Here is a 22030-nt window from a genome sequence, read left to right as displayed (position 1 = left end):
CCAGGGATTAATAACACTGGCATCTTGATTGAAGTTCAGTTGCTCTCCCTGGCAAGGGGGCTGGGAGAGAAAGGACGATAGGATACAGCAGGACGGATTGTGGAAAAGACACGAGGGAGGGACCGAGAGAGAAAGAGAGAAGAGGGAAAGAGTGGGGGAAAAAGTGGGCAGAAGAGAGAGAGGGAATGAGCATCAGGGAGGTTTTGATTCCAGCAGGAGGATAGAGTAATGGGGGAAAACAGATAGATAGAGATGGGGAGAGAGGAGGGAAATAGAGAGAGGGAGTTACGGCAGTGAGAGGGAGTGGGTGGAAGAAATAGCGAGAAGAGAGCAGTACGGCGCAGTGCGGGAGGGGGGGCGAGCAAGAGTGACTGAGACAGAGAGAGAGAGAGAGAGGGAGAGGCAGAGACAGGAAGCAGCGTGCCACTGCTACTGAGCCAGAGAGACGCAGGCAAGGAGAGAGAGAGGGAGGCAGAGAGAGAGGGAGATAGAGAGAGGGAAAGGGAGAGAGAGGGAAAGGCCCTCAGCAGCTCTAAGGCCAGACACAGAGAAGGGGAGCGAGGGGCTCACAAGCACTGCTACTATACAACAAGAACAACGGAGAGAATAGAGGGAGGAGGAGAACCAGGAGAGGACAGGGAAAAGAAGGGGAAACAGTCAGATACAGCCTCGGACGGGAACATGGGATTGGGTGGGTGAGCTGGAGCTGAGCTCAGGAGGGGGAAGAAACAGATGAAACTTTTGGGAGCGAGATTGAGAGAGAGGGAGGGAGAGAGATAGAGAGAGGCAAAATAGCAAGACAGAGGGTTTAAAGATAGAAAGATCAATGACAACAGTTTATGTTAATGGCCAAGTTGGAAAGGGGCCTGTGGAGAAAGAGGAGGAAGGTCTCTCACCTTCAGGAGTGCTCTACTTCCTCTTATTCCTCTTCATCCTGTGAAGCCTCTTGACAGCCTCCGCAGTCATGTTCTCGGACAGCAGGGATCGGGGACTTGGGGAACGTGGCGGCTTCAACAAGCCCCACACCTCTCACTTCTTGCCCTGGTTCCGCAACGGTTTGAAGCCCCACCGCCCCAGTAACCTGGGGCTCAACAGACCGTACAAGTGCACTGCCGGGGGGGAGCCCCGTGAAAACCTCACCCCGCTGGAACGAACCAAGGGGATCGGATTCTTTTCCAGGGAGCTGATCCAGGGCAAGGACAAGGGGAAAAAAGGAGAGCTCCGGTGTAACGGTGTGAGACTCGCCAGGAGGCTGCCTGAAATGTTGAGAGCACACAGCATACTGCCTGAGAAAGTGGGTAAGAGAGAGGGCAGTCCAGCTAAATGGGGCCAGTCTCCAGAGCTCGATAGAGACCCAGACATAGTGGCAAGCCCAGAGGACCAGCCTCAGGGTCCGGACCACAGCTCTACCCCTGTCCAGGACAATTGCTCTGAACGCTCCACTGTCAGCAACCATCGTAGCCACTTTAACCTCCTTCGTCCCCAGACAGACAGAGCCGGCCCCTCGGTTAGGAAGCACGTGCCTTTGACTCCTGTTCACGTTCCTGCATCTCCAGGAGAGTTCAGAGGTCAGGAGGCAAACTTTAAGACGCCTGTTGGGGTGTGCGCAGAGGAGGGGAGGGAGAAGCTGTGGCACTATGACAGCTACACCCGCCGCAAACGAGATTCGGAGTTGTCTGGCTGGCTCGACACACAGGGAATAATAGACAGGCGGCAGGGATTTGGAGACCTGAGCATTTGGAGAGACCTGAGCAAGCAGAATGGAGACATCTTCTCCACTGACACGCCTTGCGATGGAGTATACCGTAACAGAATTCTACGAGGCCCCAGGAGACCCAGACCCAGCTCGGAACACATTGTGACCCAGTGCCAGAGCCAGGCGTGTGTCCAGACCAGGCCGGCCAGCGGAGGTGAGCTGCAGACTTCTGCAAAGGATGCAGGCTTGTCAGCACCACGGTGCAGCAGAAAGGCGGTCCGGAATCAGATTAAACGAGTGGTGGATAATTTGGAGCATGTTCTAGGAGCACTGAAGGACGTCCACCAGGAAATGAGAGAGGTAACAGTGATATTGACTGTGAAGACTGTGATAAGCACAGCTCATATGATCAAAGAGATAAAGAGCTCCCAGCATCTTGATAAGTGGTGTAATGTCTGTCTCATATCCTTGCCTAATGTCATCTTCTGACACAATAGTTCGCCCAGTGAGAATCAGTATTCAGGTCAATATTCTTCCCAGGACTCAGAGCCAAACAAAAATTCATGATTTATACAGCATCTCTAGAGGCAGAGAGAATAAATATTTGGTTGTGTTATCATTTCATATAAGTTTAAACACTTTTCTTAACCTTGCTGGAAAAGCGTATGCCTGCTAAAAAGAACCCAGAGGGCCTGTACACTTTCATAAAACAGTGCAAGCTAGAGATTGTGACCTCAGAATAATTTTACATGCATTAAAAAGTTAACTCAGCTACAATATTTTAGGTTACCATTACTGTAATTCTGAAACAGCTCTACAGTAGGCCCACTTCATGTGAGCCATCATCACTCTAACTATCCAGCATAATCTGTCTCTGACTCTGTACAGCGGCACAGGTGACAATTCATCACACAATTTTCATATAGGTGGATGTGGCACTTGTGATGCTCCATTTACAGTGTGTTTTCAGTGGTCGGTGTGATAATGCTGTCTAACATTAGCCACAGCAGTAGGCACTCTCTGTGTGCTTCTGACTCCCCCTTCTCTCTCTCTGCCTCTCTGTCTGTCTGTCTGTCTGTCTGTCTGTCTGTCTGTCTGTCTGTCTGTCTGTCTCTGTCTCTGTCTCTGTCTCTCACTCTCACTCTCACTCTCACTCTCACTCTCACTCTCACTCTCACTCACACACACACACACACACACACACACACACACACACACACACACACACACACACACACACACACACACACACACACACACACACACACACACACACACTTCTCCCTTTTCCCTTTCTTTTTCTCCAATCGCCCTCCTTTAGACAGATGCTGCATCAGAGGCAGCTGGCTAGATCCAATCCTTTTATAATCCATTTATGGCTAAGCATCTCTGCCTCATATTCCTCATCCCGTAAACGTGACACGTAAATCTGGGCTCTAGCTCCCCAGCATTTGATCTGCATCTGCGGGGCTTTTTGAGCTTGAGGTGGTAACCTCATCATCTGGCCTGTTTGATATACTAGGTTCTTTTTTCAATAAATAATATCACACTGAATAAAGAGCAAACACTGTGGAAAGCAACCAGAGAAATCTATTTTTTCTTCAAGTCATAGAAGAATGATCAAAAGAGGATGAGTCGCCTATTTATTTCTAGTTTTATTATTCTGTTACATGAGCTAACGCTTCAGCTATTATTCATAATAAGGCATTTTGAAAAGATAGGGTGTCAAGATTAATGTGGATTATTTCTTAATGAAACACAAAATGAAGAGACCAAAATCAACACAGAGATAAAAGGGAGGCTGAGTCGTCAACCCCTTGTTCCCCAATGCTTGATTAAAATATTTCTCAGCTCTTCGGCCTCCTCTTCCTCAAGGCCCAACAACTTGAAGAAGACCTAAGGGGTCAAAGCGTTATTTTTAATCAACACACTTGGGAGCATGGAGCTGAAATGCAGACATCTTTTTCTCTTTTATCTCTGATGACTCTTGATATTAACAAGCAGCCACCTGCCCGCAGACACTTCATGTGCATATTCGGTGTACTTTCAAAGTAATATAAAAAATGAAACGACAACAACAAAAAAGCCTTAATAAAAAAGGACAATCCAGGTCGTCTTTGACATCAGTGAGGTTGTTGTTGAGCACAGAGAACAAAATAATAATTCATTTGTTCCAGCAGGGACCGAGGAGGATTTATCTGTTCACATAGAGCAGGTGGAGAGATAGGTCAAACATTTTCCCCAGTGTAATTTTCTCCAATCTCACCAGCTTCCATCAACGTGTGCATGCATGTGTGTGTGTGTGTGTGTGTGTGTGTGTGTGTGTGTGTGTGTGTGTGTGTGTGTGTGTGTGTGTGTGTGTGTGTGTGTGTGTGTGTGTGTGTGTGTGTGTGTGTGTGTGTGTGTGTGTGTGTGTGTGAGTGTGTCCACCTGCCCCACTGAACCTTTATGGCATCATTCTGTATAGGTGTGTGTGCACCGGTTGTTGTGCATACGCTCATGCATTACTGTGCACTCATTTAAATGTGTGTATCTATACAGTATGTGTGCGCCTGTGCATGATGTATGACCTGTCTCCCTAGTATCCAGGGATGTACGGAAGACTTGTACCTAAACTCTGTATGCCAGCCTTTTTATTTCACACACCTTTATAGGCCAATATAAATCTTTATGCAATAAATCCACAGAATGTGTCCATTGGGTAGCATGATAAGTTATGCAAAATACGGTCTTTTCAAGCAGATAACATTTGAATTAATGCCAGTTTGAAAATATTTGTCTGTTTAAAAGGTTGATTAGAAAAGGCAATTCTCTGGAAAAGGATTCAGTCTGTGTATTATTATAACAAATCTGCTTGCTAAGCTATCGTCCCCGTTTCCTGGAATTTGGTTTAAATGCTGTGCTTTAGTGTTATCGTTTAAGACGCTGGATATCTCATCCATAATGCTATGATGAGGCATCTGTTTGTCTCATGGCGACACAGAACTGGGGCTCATAGCTCAACCAGCATGCTACCTAGTTACTGCTCCATCACTGTATCCCCATCCGTCCTTTGTCTTCCAGGTGGTGGAACAGATTGACTATCTGACCTCAGCTATTGACCTAGATGAGGTGGCGCTGGCAGGAGAAACAAGAGGAGGGGAAGGAGGAGGAGACCGTACCAAGCCACCTGCTGACAGTAGCTCCAGTTCGAGTTCTAGTTCCAGTGGCGTCACTGTGAGCAGCAATCACCAGAGGCCCTCAGACCAGGAAGAGAATCCAGGAAGTACAGACCTGACCACCACGATCAGCAGAGGTCAGCTGTTCAACCATACCAGAAGCGTGTCCCCACTAAGCATGTTACAGCACACCCAGAGCACTGTGCTATCGACAGAAATGACTAAAACACCCACTTTTCCCCGTAAACTCGGGTGTACTCTAAAGCGATGTGCCCCGCCTTCGTATCACCACGACCCTCCTTCGTTGATCAGAACCGGAAGTCTTCCTCAACCTCAAAACCTTGCATCCTCTTCCCATACAGGCAGTCCTCTTGCTGTTCGCCCCCCAACTCCTGGTCTCTCTCCCTTAACGGTCCATCATCCAAACAGCATTGCATCCCCTAGCCCTTGTACTCAGCCTCAGTCCCCTGGGCCTTTCTCTCACATTAGGGTATGCCCTTCCTCCCCTCTGTCCCTCATGCCTCCACAACCTCCCCCACCTCCTGCCCTCAGCCCTTCTGTCATCATAGAGACCAAAGTGGTGTCTGATCAGACAGTGCATAGTGACCACCTGCCATCTGCTAGTCCACTCTCTCCATTATCAGCCCGGCATCCCTCTCGCAGCAGCCCACCCAGGGACTCTGACTCGCACAAGACGGGTGGAGAGGAGAAGGCATGCTCAGATAATTTAGCTCCCCAGGACCACACATCCCCTGCAGGCACAACTAAGATACCTCCAGCACAGAGCCGCAGGGGCCGCAAGCCTCCACCATACCCACACAACGGACCCTTTGAAAGGGTGAAGAAAGCCAAGGAACCCCGCAAGGCTCCTCCGTATCCTGAGAAAAGAAGGCTGCTCTCTACCACTGTGTGAAACAACACAGCAGGAGGGGGAGGTTGATTGAACAGAGCCAAATTCACAGTCACGGCCACGGGCCTGCAAGAGCAGAGAGTGATTTAAGGCTCGTCAAGTTGAGCAGAGACCAAGTTTCCAAGGCGATGGGACGAAGACGCAACTTGGGGTGAGCATGTCAGGCAAAACAATTTGGCTCTCCTCATGTACCTTTTCTGTCGGTCTCTCACTCTCATTCTCTCTCCCTTTCACTGTAAGAAATCTCTGTGTACATCCGCTGAACTATAGAGTATCATAACAGCTGTCACTGCTGCTGGTTTGGCAACAAGAGCCCCTATACAGATGCTTCACTTGGAGTCTCAACCCACTCTTTTGCCCCCTCGCTCCCCAGCCTCCCACAGACACATTTGAAGGCCGTATATGATAATTGAGCAATCTCTTGTGCAATGAGAAACTCCCAATTTACATAAAAAAGCAAAATAATACCAGAACGGCTCACCATATGTATTATGCCAATCTGTGCGGTCTCCAATTGTGGAAATGGTCACTCAACCTGAATCTGTGCTGTCTAGGGTGGCATACAATTTCTGTTCATTCCTGTAGATGGTTATTCTACACAGTATAACCATCACACATCAGCTCAGCTCAGCTCAATTCAGACTGGCTTGGCTCAACCGTGTGGAAACTACACAAGGAGTGAGACTAGAGTTAGAAAGGTCATGTAGTATGAGGATATTAACAAGGCCAAACAAGAAGTGAAAAAGGCTCTCTGGCTCATGGCTGACAGGGTCACCAGGGCAGTTTCTGGGTGGTGACAGGGGAGACAGGGGCACAGTTGGTTGTTAGTTGTACCCTTCTCGGGGGCCCTGATGTTAGAGAAATTCCATCTCCGTCCTGGCTCTGGCTTGACCCAACCAGCCACAATTTCCATCTGTTCCCCTCCAAATGTCAGGAGACGCAGAGGAGGAAGGGGGCAGGTGTGCATATGTCTGAGAAGGATAAAGAGAAGAGAGCAGTCTGAAAAAAAACGGAAAAACAGACAGATGGAGAAAGAAAGAAAGAAAGAAAGAAAGAACACATTGGAATGCTGGCCAGACTCATTACAGCCATTTACCAGAGCAAATCGATGACTCATTCCATTAGCTCACCCTATGTCTTCCTCTCCAATGAGATCCATCAAGCCATGAGTGTAAATAATATAATGTAGTTCATTTCAATGCCATCTTGTGGTTCTTTCTTGTACCTCAAACACAACTGTTTCTGGGCTGTGAAACATGGTTCTAATCAGGCTCTTTGGAATGGATGCCAATGTAATTTCAGACAGTGTTGGACAGTGTTAGTTGTTTTTCCCCCCTTGATGGTCATATCGTAGAAGTTGGAAGTAAACACCGTTTACTGGTACCAGATGGTGAAATGTAATGATGTGCTTAAGGTTTGGACAAGAGTACAGAGACAGCTCACAGTCTCCATGGGAGAATGAAACAATGGCAAATAAAGACGTATTGTAGCATGGAGACTAATTTACTAACCAATATATTTTTTTCATGCTGCCACAGTGAATCCTTGTTCTAAAAAGGGTAGCCTATGTGGTGTCTTAAAAGTTCCTGTGAACAAATCTCAGGAAGTCTGAACCGGTGTGCAATTGTTGGCACAATATAATCCTGAAATGTCCAGGCAGTGATACCTGTGGTTTGGATAAATGTCGAGCTGTATAGACAGATAGACGGGCACACGCACACACACACGCGCGCGCACACACACACACACACACACACACACACACACACACACACACACACACACACACACACACACACACACGTGTGTAGGCCACCAATAGGGGACATGTTGACACAAATGAATACAATGTGCAATCAGTCACAGTTAAAGGCCATATAGTAGTTATGTATGTACCAGGTAGTAAACGTACTTATTACTTATATATGTAATAGTTAGGGCAGTGGAATAGTCTATTTTGGTGGGTGCGAGGACCCGTAGTTAAATGAGTGTAAACTTCATCATTTAGACCCCCCCCCCCCCAAAAAAAAACCTAAAAATACTATATGTTAAGGCAAAGGACATTTCGTGATTGCAGTATATACCATCATCCTTGCGTCAAAGATTTTGAGACAACTGTTGTTAATTTGAAGACGATAGAGATTACTGACCTTTCCCTGGGCTTAACATAAGATGAAGAAATCCCTCTTGGCTCTGTAAGCCCTGTAAGATCAACCCCTATACATTCCCATACACGCCCCTGGCTTCACTAGATCTCCCCTGCAAATCCTTTATCCCCAAACCCAAAAAGAAACAATGGAAGCATCTTATCTTGTGGAACCTTCTGCTAGGACATTGTGTGGTCACGTTTTAGTTTTAGTTTACATTTGCAAACTCCCTTCCTTGTAATACATGATGGAATGCACATTTTATCCCATTTGTAAGTAGGGCAGGTCCTTTATTTGACCACAAGGAGTTCTTATAATACAGACAGCAGTTTCATTTACAGTCCATTAGCACTGGGGCTGAGAGGATTGTGGATTGATGGAGGTGTGTCAGGGACCTCACCATGACCCAGCTCTGCCAGTGCTCTGAATATCATGTCCTTTATGCTAGCACTCAATGTCTCATTTTATGTTTCCTCTCAACAAAATTGTGCAACTGTTAAATCAGATTCAGACTGACAAAACAAAAACTTACATCCAGCCAAGTGACAACATGACTTTATTGAAACATCCATCATACATTATCATAAATCAGAATAAAAGAACATAGAGTAGAAAAAAAGAGGGGGAAAAAACAAAAACAAACAAAATTGTGTAACGTGCTGTCTATCTTGTGTCTTTCCATTCCCAATTGGTTGTGGTATTTCCTGTTGGGACCCCAGAGGGAGCCTAGCAAGTGATGGGAGGGGAGGGGATCTCACTGTCCCGGCTGAGGATCACTTCTAGACAGACCGCGCAGACTCTTCACCCAGACAAAACACGGTACTGTATGTCTCCCACAGACAATCCATCCACAGCTTTAAATCAGCAAAATATTCAAATTGAAAACCTGCAGAACTCATCCCTCTGAACACTTGTGTGGATCTAAGGAAATAGGATCGATGTGAGTAAGATTAAGGAAATCTCACCTGGTCCACGAGAGGGCCAGGTTCAGGACTGTGATATTAGCGCACAACTGACACATGTCCAATATCCCTCCAGATCCACACAAGTCAAAGGGGTGTAGCAGTTTGGTGATGATTGGTAGGATTCATGCCATTATCCTCCTGACACCACACATCTCCTAAATCACACTATTTTAAACTATTTTCACTAATAAGACTTCTCATTTCAAGTGAGCGGAATCTATGTATTGAATGATGATAGGGCTCCAATGGATTGCCCCAGAGCATGTCTGGAAGAGATGTGGATAAAGAGATAATGAAATAGAGATAAGGAGAGAGATAAAGACAGGGACAGTGGTGATCTGCTCAACAGTGTATTAATCATTCTGCAGCTCGGGAAGAAAAGAAAGCGAGTGAAATTGTAATTGTTCTGGGACACATGACGCTGATGGAGATTACTCACTTTCCCCAGGCATAAACGTAGGATGAATAAATCCCTTGCAACACTAAATATTTCTAGGTATATGTCCTCAGCTTAAGATCAATCCTCTATGCATTCTCTCTGGTCCTACAATATAATAGATTCCCCCAAAGCAAAGCTTTTAGCCTCAGAAACTAATAAACAATATTCGAAGCACTTTGTATTACAGCATAATTTATGCTAGGACATTGTGGCTCAATGTAATGTGTTCTAAGTCCCGTTTCACTGTAAAAACAAATCTGTTTCACAGAGAACATAACATGAAATTAATGTTCTGTAAAAAACAAAGTGCCGATATATTCAACAGTAAAGTAGCATTCCAATCCAACCTCTGGCTGTGACTGAGCAAGAATTGCTCTCCTTCACAATTCCTCTATCTACTGAGGTGGAGCATGGAGCCCCCGACCTCAGAGCTTCCTCAAATGTTCTGATTGGTCAATACGACCAAAGTTAGGTTAGGGTTCCTTCCAAACTACAGCTCGGTATGTTGTGTCCGGCCAATGAGGGTCAGTTTTGAGAGTTCAGCCCGGAACTTTCCATCCGTCTGGGTAACTAGAAAGAAAGATAAAATCAAATAAGGTTTTAAGTTTTCAAGTAATAGACAAGTAAATAAGATATACAATATACAACAAGGTTGAAATGATGAGATAAGGCTGTGATATCAGCGGTATCCATTCTCTATATACAGTAGATTAAAAAAAGCATAGAAAGCCAAATAGCATAGAATTTCTCAGCACACCCTGTTGTAGATTAGCAAATTCTGTCCTATGTCAAATGGTCTAATTTTATATGTTGGAACAAATATTTCTTTCCATTTAAGCAGTATCAGTCGACAGAAGCCAAATAGAAGCTGTATTTCTTGCCTGGAAACAAAGATGTATATCTTGTGGAGTTATTCCAAACACTGCAATGGTAACAAGGTTCTATGCACATTTCCAACAATTGAAAATGTTTTAGTTATTGATTTCCAGAAATTGTTTTAACTAAAATTAAAACAAAAATGCATGTGAAAGGGTGGCTTTTGCTTAACTAGAAAGATGACAAAAATTAGTATCAAATTAATAATAACAGAAATATAATAGACTATGATAGACAGATACATAGATGTTTAGACTAAGTTAGTCTGCAGACATCTGTCTTGAAGTACTCTGAGACTCTTGATGCAGGGATTATCATTCAATGTACAGTAATCTTCATAAAAGCTTCCAATTTATGTTAATCCCCTCTGAATGAAAATGGTGGGTACTATAATTTGTAGCTCTAGTACACAACTGCTGCCACAGTAGGGGTGACAGACATAACAACATGAGTGACAACAATCCTTACTACAGAGATAATATTCTATCCCAACCCACAAATGTAGTGTGAAATCGAGAGAGAGAGAGAGAGAGAACGAGCAGGAGATGCGAACAAGAAACAGGAGATGGAGCTATAAGAACAACAAGGAAGGCAGTAGAGAATACAGTGAGAGATGATGTTGACAAGCAAGGGAGAGCGAACGTTATGTCAATAGTAGAGTCAGTCATTTCACCTGCAGAGTCTCCTAGTGAAAACTCCTCCGGCTTCAAAGGCACATCGCTCTGTCCTCCCACCGCCGTCTGTGACTACACACACACACACACACACAGCAGGAGATTGGGGGGGGGGGGGGGGGGGTCACGCAAAAGGACAGGAATTAACAAGGAGGGAAAAAAAACAGAAAAAAACATTAAGAGGCGGCACTCAAGGAGACAATTTGATTCCAACAGACGTGGCGTAGTGGTGTGTGTGCGTGGGTTGAGACAAGGTCAAGGAGATGCTGAGCGCGTGTGTGTGTGTGTGTGTGTGTGTGTGTGTGTGTGTGTGCGTGCGTGTGTGAGAGAAAGAGCTGGCAAGGAGAGTTATTTTTATCCCATCACTTAGAGAAGTTGCTCTCTGTGTGTTTGTCTCTCCTTGCAGGGCACGGCGCTGGAATGGAAGAGGAATGTGTGCTCGGACTGATGACAAGGTGTCAGAGCTGTCCTGACTGAGGAAAGAGGCATGTCAAGGTGTACTGTGCTTTACCGAACCACCACACTGACGTTATGCACTACCAGCGAGTGAATAAAGAAAGTGACTGTGCTTAGACATTCTGTTTCATGAACTATCATCTGCCAAGCCTTATGAATATTCCAGTGGAGAATATACTCATAATAAAATGAAGGTGAGAAAGAAAAAAAAACGGTTCTACTGTTGCTTTGACTAACTGCCTGTCTGTGATTATCAAAGCTGTGATTTAGCTAGAACAGTCGCCAGTGGACAATTGCTCTAAAAATGCACAGGATTGCAATTAGGTGATTGCAGGTTTCCATGGAGACATTCTGTAGTAATTGCTGGGGGGGGTGGGGGGGGGGGAGACTCAGAGCAGTGGGATTCAAGTGTCCAAAACAAAAGGGAAACGGAGGTTGCACATTTCAGTGCCATAGTGTGCAGTACTGTACACACTTTGCTGCCAAATGCCTTGTGGATTTACCTTTTACAACATTTGTTTTCATCAAACAGAAAGACTATTTGATGTTCCAGTTCAGTTTATTTACTGTAGGTGCCTGGGTCTCAACATGCTGTAGGAATTGAAGGATGGAAATAAAAGACTTGTTGTACTACACTATGCTCTTAGCCTTTGGGAATAAAATGTACTGTTTGTGATCAATTGTACACACATCCCCCCATCTTTGTACCGAGCCAAACTGCAAACCACAGTAGTTCCGTTTTATAAAGGGAGTCTCATTTTAATCCTCTGTAAAAAGAAAATATTTGAAACGTTTCGATCCATTTTGGGTCTTATTCAAGTTAAACCTCAAGACCCAGAAAGGATCGAAACATTGTTTCAAGACATGCGAACCTTACATTTTGTTACATTATTATTTTTAAAAGAATTACGTTATCATTAAAATCTTGTGTGTTTTGCCAATCATTTTGAGGCCCACTTGCAATACCCTCATGGCCCACCAGTGGGCCCCGGCCCACAAGGTGGGAATTGCAGATCTAGAGACATGTACATTCTGTTTTTAATGAATTTCATTGTGTGCCAGCTGAACCACAGTCAGCAGTCACCATCAAATATATCCATCCCTCTGAGACCACCTCATATGGGCTCTGCTGCTGTAGAAAGTAATGTACTCGCCCAGTACAGCAACTGAGAAAGGCTTTAGTTACTTTAAGTGTATCTCTTGTCCTGTCAATGGAATTGTTGGCACAGTAGTGGATGATTTATTGCTTGCATACGAAGCAGAAATATTTGCTACTTTGGTTTTCCCAAACATTTTTGTAAATGTAATCCTTAAACTTATTTTGGACTTAGAAATGCGATGGAACCGAAAGTGTTGTTCCCATGGAGGCAATAGGATGGAATAAGTTTGTAATTACATTTGACATTTACCGCTTTACTGATTGACTTCATTGGGCAGTATGGTAAACTACAAGTTATTTGTTAAACATTACTACAGCCACTCAAACCAAAACAAAAGCCAGTGCTCCAGGAGTTATAAGTCTTATTTTAATTTGCACCTCATTATACGACAATGTCGCATGGCGAAAATAGCATATCTATTCTGCAAAAATGTTTGCCTATAATGACGTGCACAAATTAGGGATTCCAGGCTGAAAGTGGTTAAGCCAAGGAGCAGATTTCTCTGCTTGAATCAGCTTGATTCTACATTCTGCTGGCCTTGTTGTAAGCATGGACATAAATGCTGGATCTGATAAATAATGTCTCTGTGGAGCTATGTGGCCAATCAAGGATATACTAATTGGTGCCCACAACTCTTTAAAATTATACAATGCGTTTTTTAAGTGGATTCTCAGGCTGAAAATCTTGAATTTCACACAACAAAATACTTAAAAGTCTCAGTGTAAAGCTAAAATTACACACTTCAAATCTACTTCACAGTCAGTGGTTGATCAAGAGACATTACTATGTAGCCTAAACTTTCATTTCAGAGGGAAAAGAAAAACACAAAAATTGCCATCTGGATGTACGCCCCCACAGCAGCAATTGTCAGATGCACACAAAGAGTTTAGGAACACACATGGATGTAAACTATGACAGGCAGAGCCTATAGGCAATACACAGTGGGCTATTGCATAAGAGCTTTAAAACAATGTTGTTCCCTTTACCCAGTACTTACATATGCGTTGGCATATTCAATCTTGGCTCCCTTCAGCTCAGCTTTGAACTGTGTGAAAAAAAGGTATGACTTCCCCTGGGGCCTGGCAGATAAGAAAAATTGCATTCGTTATCATCAACATTAATTTCCATCCACACTGACTGTACACTCATCAAGTCAGACATCTGACATATGAACCCTCAGCCATTGCAACATCTATAATATGTCATTGCTTCAACATTGAGATTTGATTACGGCAAAAGAGAAATTAAATCAAATCCTATAATGAATGAATTGGAGAAAAGGAGCACAGATTTTGTAAGACTGGATGTCTGGGTCAGTGGGCTTAAGTGCTGAATAAGTTATATGCAACCTTGTACCGTGTGTGCTTGCTTGTGTGTGTGTGTGTGTGTGTGTGTGTGTGTGTGTGTGTGTGTGTGTGTGTGTGTGTGTGTGTGTGTGTGTGTGTGTGTGTGTGTGTGTGTGTGTGTGTGTGTGTGTGTGTGTGTGGTAACACAACACCACAGCTTACTGTACCTCCACACAGAGCATGAGAAGAGCCTGTCATCATCACTCAGTCCCACACTCATCAGCCATTGCTGTTCAACAAGACAGATCATAATTATTAATATATTATTCACATCATCTGAAGTATCAAGGTGCAAGGTTTCTTTATTGTTACATCTTGTAAGGGTGTGTAAGAGTACATTTATTTTTGTTCTGGTAGACATTGCAGCAGTATTAATGCATTAATACTAATAATAATAATAATATGACATCAACATAACATTTATAGCTGCTGAACTACAACTACTGCATGATTGGTTGAACTTAGACATGCTAAACATTTTCTAATGGGAGAGAATGTGTGAGAAAGAAAGTTGATACCTCGTTGGTTCCCCCTTGTGAGGCATATGTGAATGAGCACTCATAGTCTTGCTGTAACAGAGGAAATAGAACATACAGTACTATTAGGATTTCTAAACAGCATAATGTGTAATTCGTACAGTACTTAAGTACAATTTTGAGGTACTTTCACTTTACTGGAGTATTTGCATTTTTCTATACTTTTACTTCTACTCCATTACATCTCAGAGGCAAATATTGTACTTTTTACTCCACTACAATTATTTGACAACTTTAGTTACTATATAGATTTTGATATTATTATATTATTACAAGACATACATTACCCACTTCAGCCCTATAGCCTATATACATTTCGGCCATTTTAAAATTGGCGATCTACAAGCTCACAATGCATCGCGATGCGACCCATTGTGAGCTTGTAGAGCTGCTATTTTCAAAAGACTTTTATACATTTGAAAACTTGTGAAATGGGACATTCTGCATAATGAGTACTTTAAGTACATTTTAATACCAATACTTTTGTACTTTTGCTCAAGTACATTTTTAGAATTTCTACAACTGTTATTTACAGAATAAGAAATTGACAATCATTCAACCATTCTGCATGAACACACTCACTTGCAAATAACAGAGATGGAGCCTGCTAAGACCTTTATTGTTAAGGGGTGAATTATACTTGGTTGCACTGAAAATGGCAGATCTACAAGCTCAAAAGCCCTTTAGTCCTCTGGACCAGGGCCAGGGGTCTTCAACGTTTTTCAGGCCAAGGACCCCTTAGCAGAGAGAGACATAGTGCTGTTTGACAGCACTATTGTCAGTGTATTTTCGGCCATTTAACCTATTAAACCTATTTTTTCCCTTCTCCTCTACACCAACCCAATTTGCCAAAAATAGCTGATCTACAAGCACGAGATCAGCAATTCTGGGCTAATATTCCCCTCAGAATAGGGATGCTAGGGTTCAAGTGGTTAATCCTATCGCACACAGATTTGGTGACCCCCCCCCTGTTGTAACTCTGAGGACCCCCTAGGCCCCGGACCCCCCTGTTGAAGACCCCTGCTCTGGACCAATGAATGGCGTCCTTGTGGCACTCTGGCAACGACGTGTCAGCCTCTCACAGGCTCTGCTGCTCCTTTCCTCATCAAACCGCGACGACAGCATTTTGCAAAAGCTAGTAGTTTACAAATAATACTGAGCACGACCGATTTGAATAGCTAAATCATGAGTTTTGTGCTGCAGTAATTAAGCTTATTACAAACGATTGACTTGTATTTTGCCATTTGATTTGTAATTTCGAGTAATTTACCAATGGTATCTACACTTCTACCTAGCCACACACGACGGTCGTCGACGACCGTCGTCTGTCACGACCGTCATGGATGAACTTCAACCTGGTGTTTGCACTCTCTCCCTTTTTGGCCCGTATATCTACATAAACGTTCAGATCTCAAATATAAAGTGCTCACCCCATGGGAACGGATGTTACAATTATGTACGGCCCCTCAGAAGTACCCGTATCTTTCGTATTGTTCAATAAAAATCATTTTAATCCGATCAGTGGCCATTTTATCCAATTGCTTTCAACTACGCGACCCTATCGGTTGGGGGGTGTATTGCACTCAGATACATTATAACTCGATGAGAAAATGGCCACCGATCAGGATTAAAATGCTTTTTATTGAACAATACGAAATATACGGGTACTTCTGAGGGAAAGTACATAATTGTAACATCGGTGGCCATGGGGTAAGCACTTTATATTTGACATCTGGACGTTTATAAATGTACGGGACGGGCCACAAAGGGAGAAAGTGCAAACACCAGGTGAAGTTCATCCATGACTGATAAGACAGTCATGTTTCAGGGCTAACACTTCTACCATGCCTGTAGACGTGTAGATAGACAAGTTATTCGGATGTGTGCGTTTAGTATGAATACAGAATGTATCGGTTCTGTAACCCATTGAAAAACCGAATGGCATAAAAAGAGAGAATCACTTACAATTCCCTCAGCGAAGGTGTGCACCACTCCTCCTGGTTTAACGTTGAATTCCACCGTTTTGGTTTGCTCTTCAGAGGCATTTGCCAAAGCGAATGTCGATATTACCATTAATACAACCACATTGTGAGCATAAAAGTTAAATTCAAACGCCATCCTTCCTCAGTTTGTGGGACCACTTTGACAACAGGCACCCACGGCTTGCCAGATAATGTAGTATGACGGTCGACTGTGAGTGTCGTCACAAAATACAACACACAAGGAAGTAAAGTACATTTACTCAAGTATTGTACTTTACAAAATACCTCAAACAATTCATGTATTTCAGAATTTTTACTTCTACTCAACTCTCAAAGGCAAATAGCCTACTGTACTTTTACTACACTACAATATATGAAAACTTTAATTACTAGACTAGTCTACTTTGTAGATTTTCTATCTATTATATGAAGATAGGTAGAACATGGGTGAAGTCGTCCTTTCAAACGTAACCTCAACACACTTCGGTTAAATTCTGATCCTCTTTTGACTAAGCATAAATAATTTAAGAAGAATTCATTCATATTAAGTCACAATAAAACACTACTCGTTGTAACCGCATGATGTCGCCATTGTTTAATTTAAGCCAGACGGAGATATAGTATAACCATGGTTAGTTCTCATTTAAAACTAAAGTGGTGGTAAGTAACAGATAGAAAGTTACTAACTTGGCAATACTACCCGGGCTTAAATGATACCATGGGCATGTGGGAACATAATTTAGAATTTGCCACCAGAAAGGTGGAACTGACGGAATCTCCATCTGCAGAAGATTGGCTTCAAATAGTCTGTGAGATTTTTGACATGGAGAGGCTGACTGCTAACTTGAGGATGAAGAGAGATTTTTGAGAACAAATGGGGGAAATTGATTGACTATACTTATGAGTGACAGGAGGTAAAGGGAATAGGATGGTTATTTGATTAAATAATAATGTTTGGTCTTGACAGGATGCTTAACCCATGACATACGCAATTCATACATTCTTATTGTTTTTAAGGAGAAGGTATTATGAGTGGGATCATATAAAATGTAACTGGTTGTTTGAAAGAATGGAACAAGCTAAATCCTTTTTGTTTGTATACTTTATTGTTCAATGTTGCTCCCACCTTTTTACTTCTGATCAAAAATGTACAGTTTTTATGAGCAATCTCACAAAATCACCGATGCAACACTGGACATAAGGATGTTGAGTGCACACTTTGATTAAGACGTGGGAACGACTTAAGGAACGACATGGCAAGTGCTCCATACACTTGCCATGCGATGCAATGTGACTGAAGGATGGACAGTAATCAGGAAGAGGCCTGATTGGACCCTGTTTCTAATTCTTTATACTCTTATTAGTTGTAAGTGTTTGTACCTTTTGTTGAATGAATCAAGAATCAAGAGGATTGTGTGTGTATCATTAACATATACAGTACAATTCTTTGTTGTTATTGTTTTTATTATGTTACATTTCTTGTTATTGTGTACTTAATCCGTATCATGATGTTTACAAAGTATAATTGTGATCTCTGTCATGATTTATGACCTTTATCTGCTTGACCCAGTACACAGGTGGTGAATCACTCATCTATGTAGCATAATTGATAACTATGATACAATGACCATGACTACTTTATCAGAGACTGACGTCTGGTCTGAGCACAATGATATGAGATGCATGTTCTAATCCTACCCAATCTGTTCTTGTCCTTTAATTAAACTTCAGAACTTGTCTTGTGATACTGCCTGGTGTCGTCTTGTTCTCTGCTCAACTGAAACATCACTCACCAGCACCCTTAGTTAAATGTACACAGAGCTCTCTGCTGAAACTGTTGCCCCCGCGACCCGACTCTGGATAAGCGGTTGAAGATGGATGGATAGATTGATGGTGCTGATGTTATCACAGAAGGGATGGTGGAATGGATTTATTTGGTGCTGTTTCATTATTCTTGTCATGTCCTTAATTCATTTTTTATATAGTATTCCTATTTGATATGGCTTATTGTGCATATTGCGTTTTGCATCCTTAATTGGCCCCGTAAATAGCAGCTATTTATTACGGGGCCAGAGCTCAGCTCTGGACCTGTTTTATTATTCACTTTATTTTAGTTCTTCTGCCACTTTTCGCAGTTCTGGCTGAGCCGTGCTGTCGCTTTTTACGAAACTCGGCCATATGGTAGATGGTCATGAAAAACGATCAAGAAACAATTCTCACAATCTTTCGTCCAAAGGTGGCGCTATAGCACTCAATTGAAAATGCCAACTTTGAACAGGTACAACTCATGCCCTGTTTGACCTACAGCCATGAAACTTGGATACACATATGCGTCTCCTCATGCTGAACAACTTTCACCCTCTGACTTTTGACCTCTGACCTTTAGATCTCCCACCATTTTGAATTATATGAAAAACAGTCATTGGCTCCTAACTTCTGCATTTTTTCACTTATGGAAAATCCGCCGCTTTTGTTTTGTCGGCAAAGGTCCTAAATTCATTTGTAAAATGTTTCGTGCAGATTACTCAAAAATCCCAGGAGGAAATAGATTTGAACTATTGCAGTTTTATGAAAATTATTCATCTGCCCCTAACACATACATGCAAGACTCACATTTCTTTGAAACGTTGCAGTAATGTAGAGAGTCATTCCAAATATCACTGAAACCAATCTCACTCCAATTGGCCAAAGGGGGGTGCTATAGCAATTTTTTGAAAATGCAAACTTTAACAGGCAAAAGTCATGCCTCGTTTGGCCTGGCTGGCGGCGGCATGGAAGCAGGAGTGGGAGTCGGCAGGACAGACACGCATACACCACCATATCCGGGACCCTGGAAAGGGCGCTGAAGGAGAAGACCTACCTCGCCGGCAATGGACCCTCCTGAACCGCCTACGCACCGGGGTTGGCTGCTTCAAGGCACCTATGAAGAAGTGGGGTCTAACAGACAGTGCAGCATGTGAGTGCGGGGAGCCTGAGCAGACTGCCAACCACATCATCACCGCTTGTCCCCTACATAGACCACCTTCAGAGGAGGGTCTCTTCAGAGTGGGACCTGAGACGAGGGCATGGCTACACGACACAAAGCTGGACATATGATGACGATACACGAAAGAAGAAGAAGTTTGGCCGAAAGTCGTGAAACTTGCTTACACTTGTGCCTTGACTCATGAGGAACACATCTATCGCTTTGACCAGTAAGCTCCGCCCTTAGATTGTCCGCAATTTTGAGCAGTTTGAAAAACACTTAAACCCAGGATTTTTCAGCTATTTGCGTGAAACTGTATCATCTGTGTAATCTCCTTTTTCACAATTCCTTGTCTGTTGGTCCAATGGCGTCTCCCTTAAATAAGTGCCTCACAATCTCAAGGTCGCCAGTTCAAGCCTCACTTGATGTAGACTTCATTTAAGTTGAATTGCAAACAACATGACTGTATCAATGAATACATGTGCAAATGGTAAAGATAACCTGAAATGCTTATTTGAGAGTACGTTTTTTCAATGTATGACATACTTCATTCTGAAAATAGCCGATCTACAATCTCAAAACTTTTCAGATAGCAACGTGTTTCTGAGCTTGTAGATCGGCTGCTTTCACTGTTTTCGGTTGCGAGGAGACATACAATTTCTCTATTGGTAAATGGTTTGTGAACGAGTGATCTTAGTGTTGGCTTGGTTCATGACAGAAGGCAAGAGTTTATGATCTTCAACAGACAACATCAGCCTGGACAAAGCTATAGCACTATAGGTAGTGTTGCAGCCTATTAGTCCGAAGGTTGAGAGTTCGATTCCTGTTAATGGCAATAGGTTGAGATGTCCAATCAATCCATTCTGTTTCCATCTCTCTCTCTCTCTCATCAATCTATTCCGTTTCCATGTCTCTCTTCAATCTATTCCGTTTCCATGGCTCTCTCTCTCTCTCTCTCTCCAATCTATTCCGTTTCCATGTCTCTCTCTCTCTCTCCAATCTATTCCGTTTCTCTCTCTCTCTCTCTCGCTCGCTCTCTCTCTCTCTCTCTCCAGTTTCCATGTCTCTCTCTCTCTCTCTCCAGTATCCATGTCTCTCTTTCTCTCTCTCTCTCTCTCTCTCTCTCTCTCTCTCTCTCTCTCTCTCTCTCTCTCTCTCTCCAGTTTCCATGTCTCTCTCTCTCTCTCTCTCTCTCTCTCTCTCTCTCTCCAGTATCCATGTGTGTCTCTCTCTCTCTCTCTCTCTCTCTCTCTCTCTCTCTCTCTCTCTCTCTCCCTCTCCCTCTCTCTCTCTCTCCAGTTTCCATGTCTCTCTCCCTCTCTCTCTCTCCAGTTTCCATTACTCTCTCTCTCTCTCTCTCTCTCTCTCCAGTTTCCATGTCTGGCCCTGTATTATCGCTGCTTGCAGCTATATTTATTATTATTATTATTATTATAGCTATACAGCACAATGTTGAAATTAGTCTGTTAAAAAAGTCCTGCATTCACAATGTTACTTGAGTATTGGCTTCAAAATATTCTGTTCTTATTTCCTTTCCTGGATGATGGGAGCTTACAGTTGAGTTGAAGTTATGTACTACTCTTATGTAGAATGGTTCATTTCACAATCATATTATTGGATTGTATATAGGCTATATTCACGTGTTCATCACTTTAATGTTGCAGCTTGTAAAGGTGGGGGTGGTTTTAATTACTTATTATTTCTGCAGGGTACCTAATAATACATCATCATTTATCAGTTAAAGTATATGTTGAATCTAAATCTGCAAAGTAATTAGAAGGCTAAGTAAAGTTCAATATTTCAAATAGGTAAGTATCAAAAAATTCACAGGGTCAAGTAAAGTAAAAGTACCTCAAAATTGTAAGTAGGCTACTTAGTTAGGCTACATTCCTCAACTGACATAAGTACAATGTTTTCTTTCTCTTAGTAAATATACCCAACTACAGGCTATAGGCTGTAGGCTAATCATACAAAAGAGATAAGCGGGCACGCCTCCATCTACATCGATAGTGTTGCAGCAGTGATAGGTCAGTGATGAGTTCAAGACAAGTTCATAACACCACTGAGGACGTCAGAGGGCCACTACACAGACACACCACACATGGTGAAAATGGCTTAGTCTGTAGTGAATGATTACTTGACAAAAGTTATGAGGAAAAGAAAAAAGAAAAAGAGACAAAAAACAGAAAGTGTTGGACTGATTTATTTCTTCTGACACACACACCCACATCACTTATCCTCTGACATGATGGGGGTTTTGTGGTTTATTTATATTTTCATCATAATCTTGATGAATGATTAGGCATTTTTAATACTATCCACAGCTTGAGTGAACTACAGGGATGGAGAGGTGGCAATAGGGACAGAATCCATCTCTTTGATAGCCTCGTTCTCAATGGGTTGAATGAGGGGATTTGATTTGCTTATTAGATTAAATGAATGCACTATCATGTATGAGTGATAGTTGGATATACAGTATAGGTATGTTTAAAAACAGTGCCTAGCTGCCCTGATGAGGGAGAGGTGAGTCCTCCAGCTGCAGGCCATGAACTCATCAGCTGTACGTGTCTTTTCCACTTTCAAACTAGTGAGGGTTTAAAATCCTCATGTTAATTGCATGGTCTTCTTTCTCTCAAGTTCAGTATTCTATGTTTCAATGGCTTATTGTGCATATTACTTATCATTGCTTCTTTCTTTTTTCTCTCTTCATTACCTGGCCC

The 22030-nt window shown here is 42.8% G+C and overlaps 2 protein-coding genes across 2 annotated transcripts; one reads left to right on the top strand and one right to left on the bottom strand.

The window, feature by feature from the left end:
* Nucleotides 1-673: 673 nt before the first annotated feature.
* On the top strand, nt 674-5901 carry LOC311052325 (uncharacterized protein). Its single transcript, XM_084067219.1, has 2 exons — nt 674-2056; nt 4760-5901. Exons 1-2 carry the CDS (start codon nt 965-967, stop codon nt 5765-5767), a joined length of 2100 nt encoding a protein of 699 aa, XP_083923345.1. The 5' UTR covers nt 674-964; the 3' UTR covers nt 5768-5901.
* Nucleotides 5902-8450: 2549 nt separating this feature from the next.
* Nucleotides 8451-16544, bottom strand: mydgf (myeloid-derived growth factor). The gene is made up of 6 exons (XM_084067084.1): nt 16329-16544; nt 14346-14396; nt 13995-14056; nt 13479-13560; nt 10865-10937; nt 8451-9885 (listed from the first exon to the last, which is right to left on the bottom strand). The coding sequence occupies exons 1-6, from the start codon at nt 16479-16481 to the stop codon at nt 9806-9808; spliced, it is 501 nt and encodes a 166-aa protein (XP_083923210.1). The 5' UTR covers nt 16482-16544; the 3' UTR covers nt 8451-9805.
* Between the last annotated feature and the right edge of the window lie 5486 nt (nt 16545-22030).

This window comes from Gymnoscopelus microlampas, assembly GCF_963454915.1.
Source record: "Gymnoscopelus microlampas genome assembly, chromosome: 9".
Taxonomy (NCBI): domain Eukaryota; kingdom Metazoa; phylum Chordata; class Actinopteri; order Myctophiformes; family Myctophidae; genus Gymnoscopelus; species Gymnoscopelus microlampas.
The sequence above is the reverse complement of the archived record's forward strand: the minus strand, read 5'-3'. Positions and strand labels throughout refer to the sequence as shown.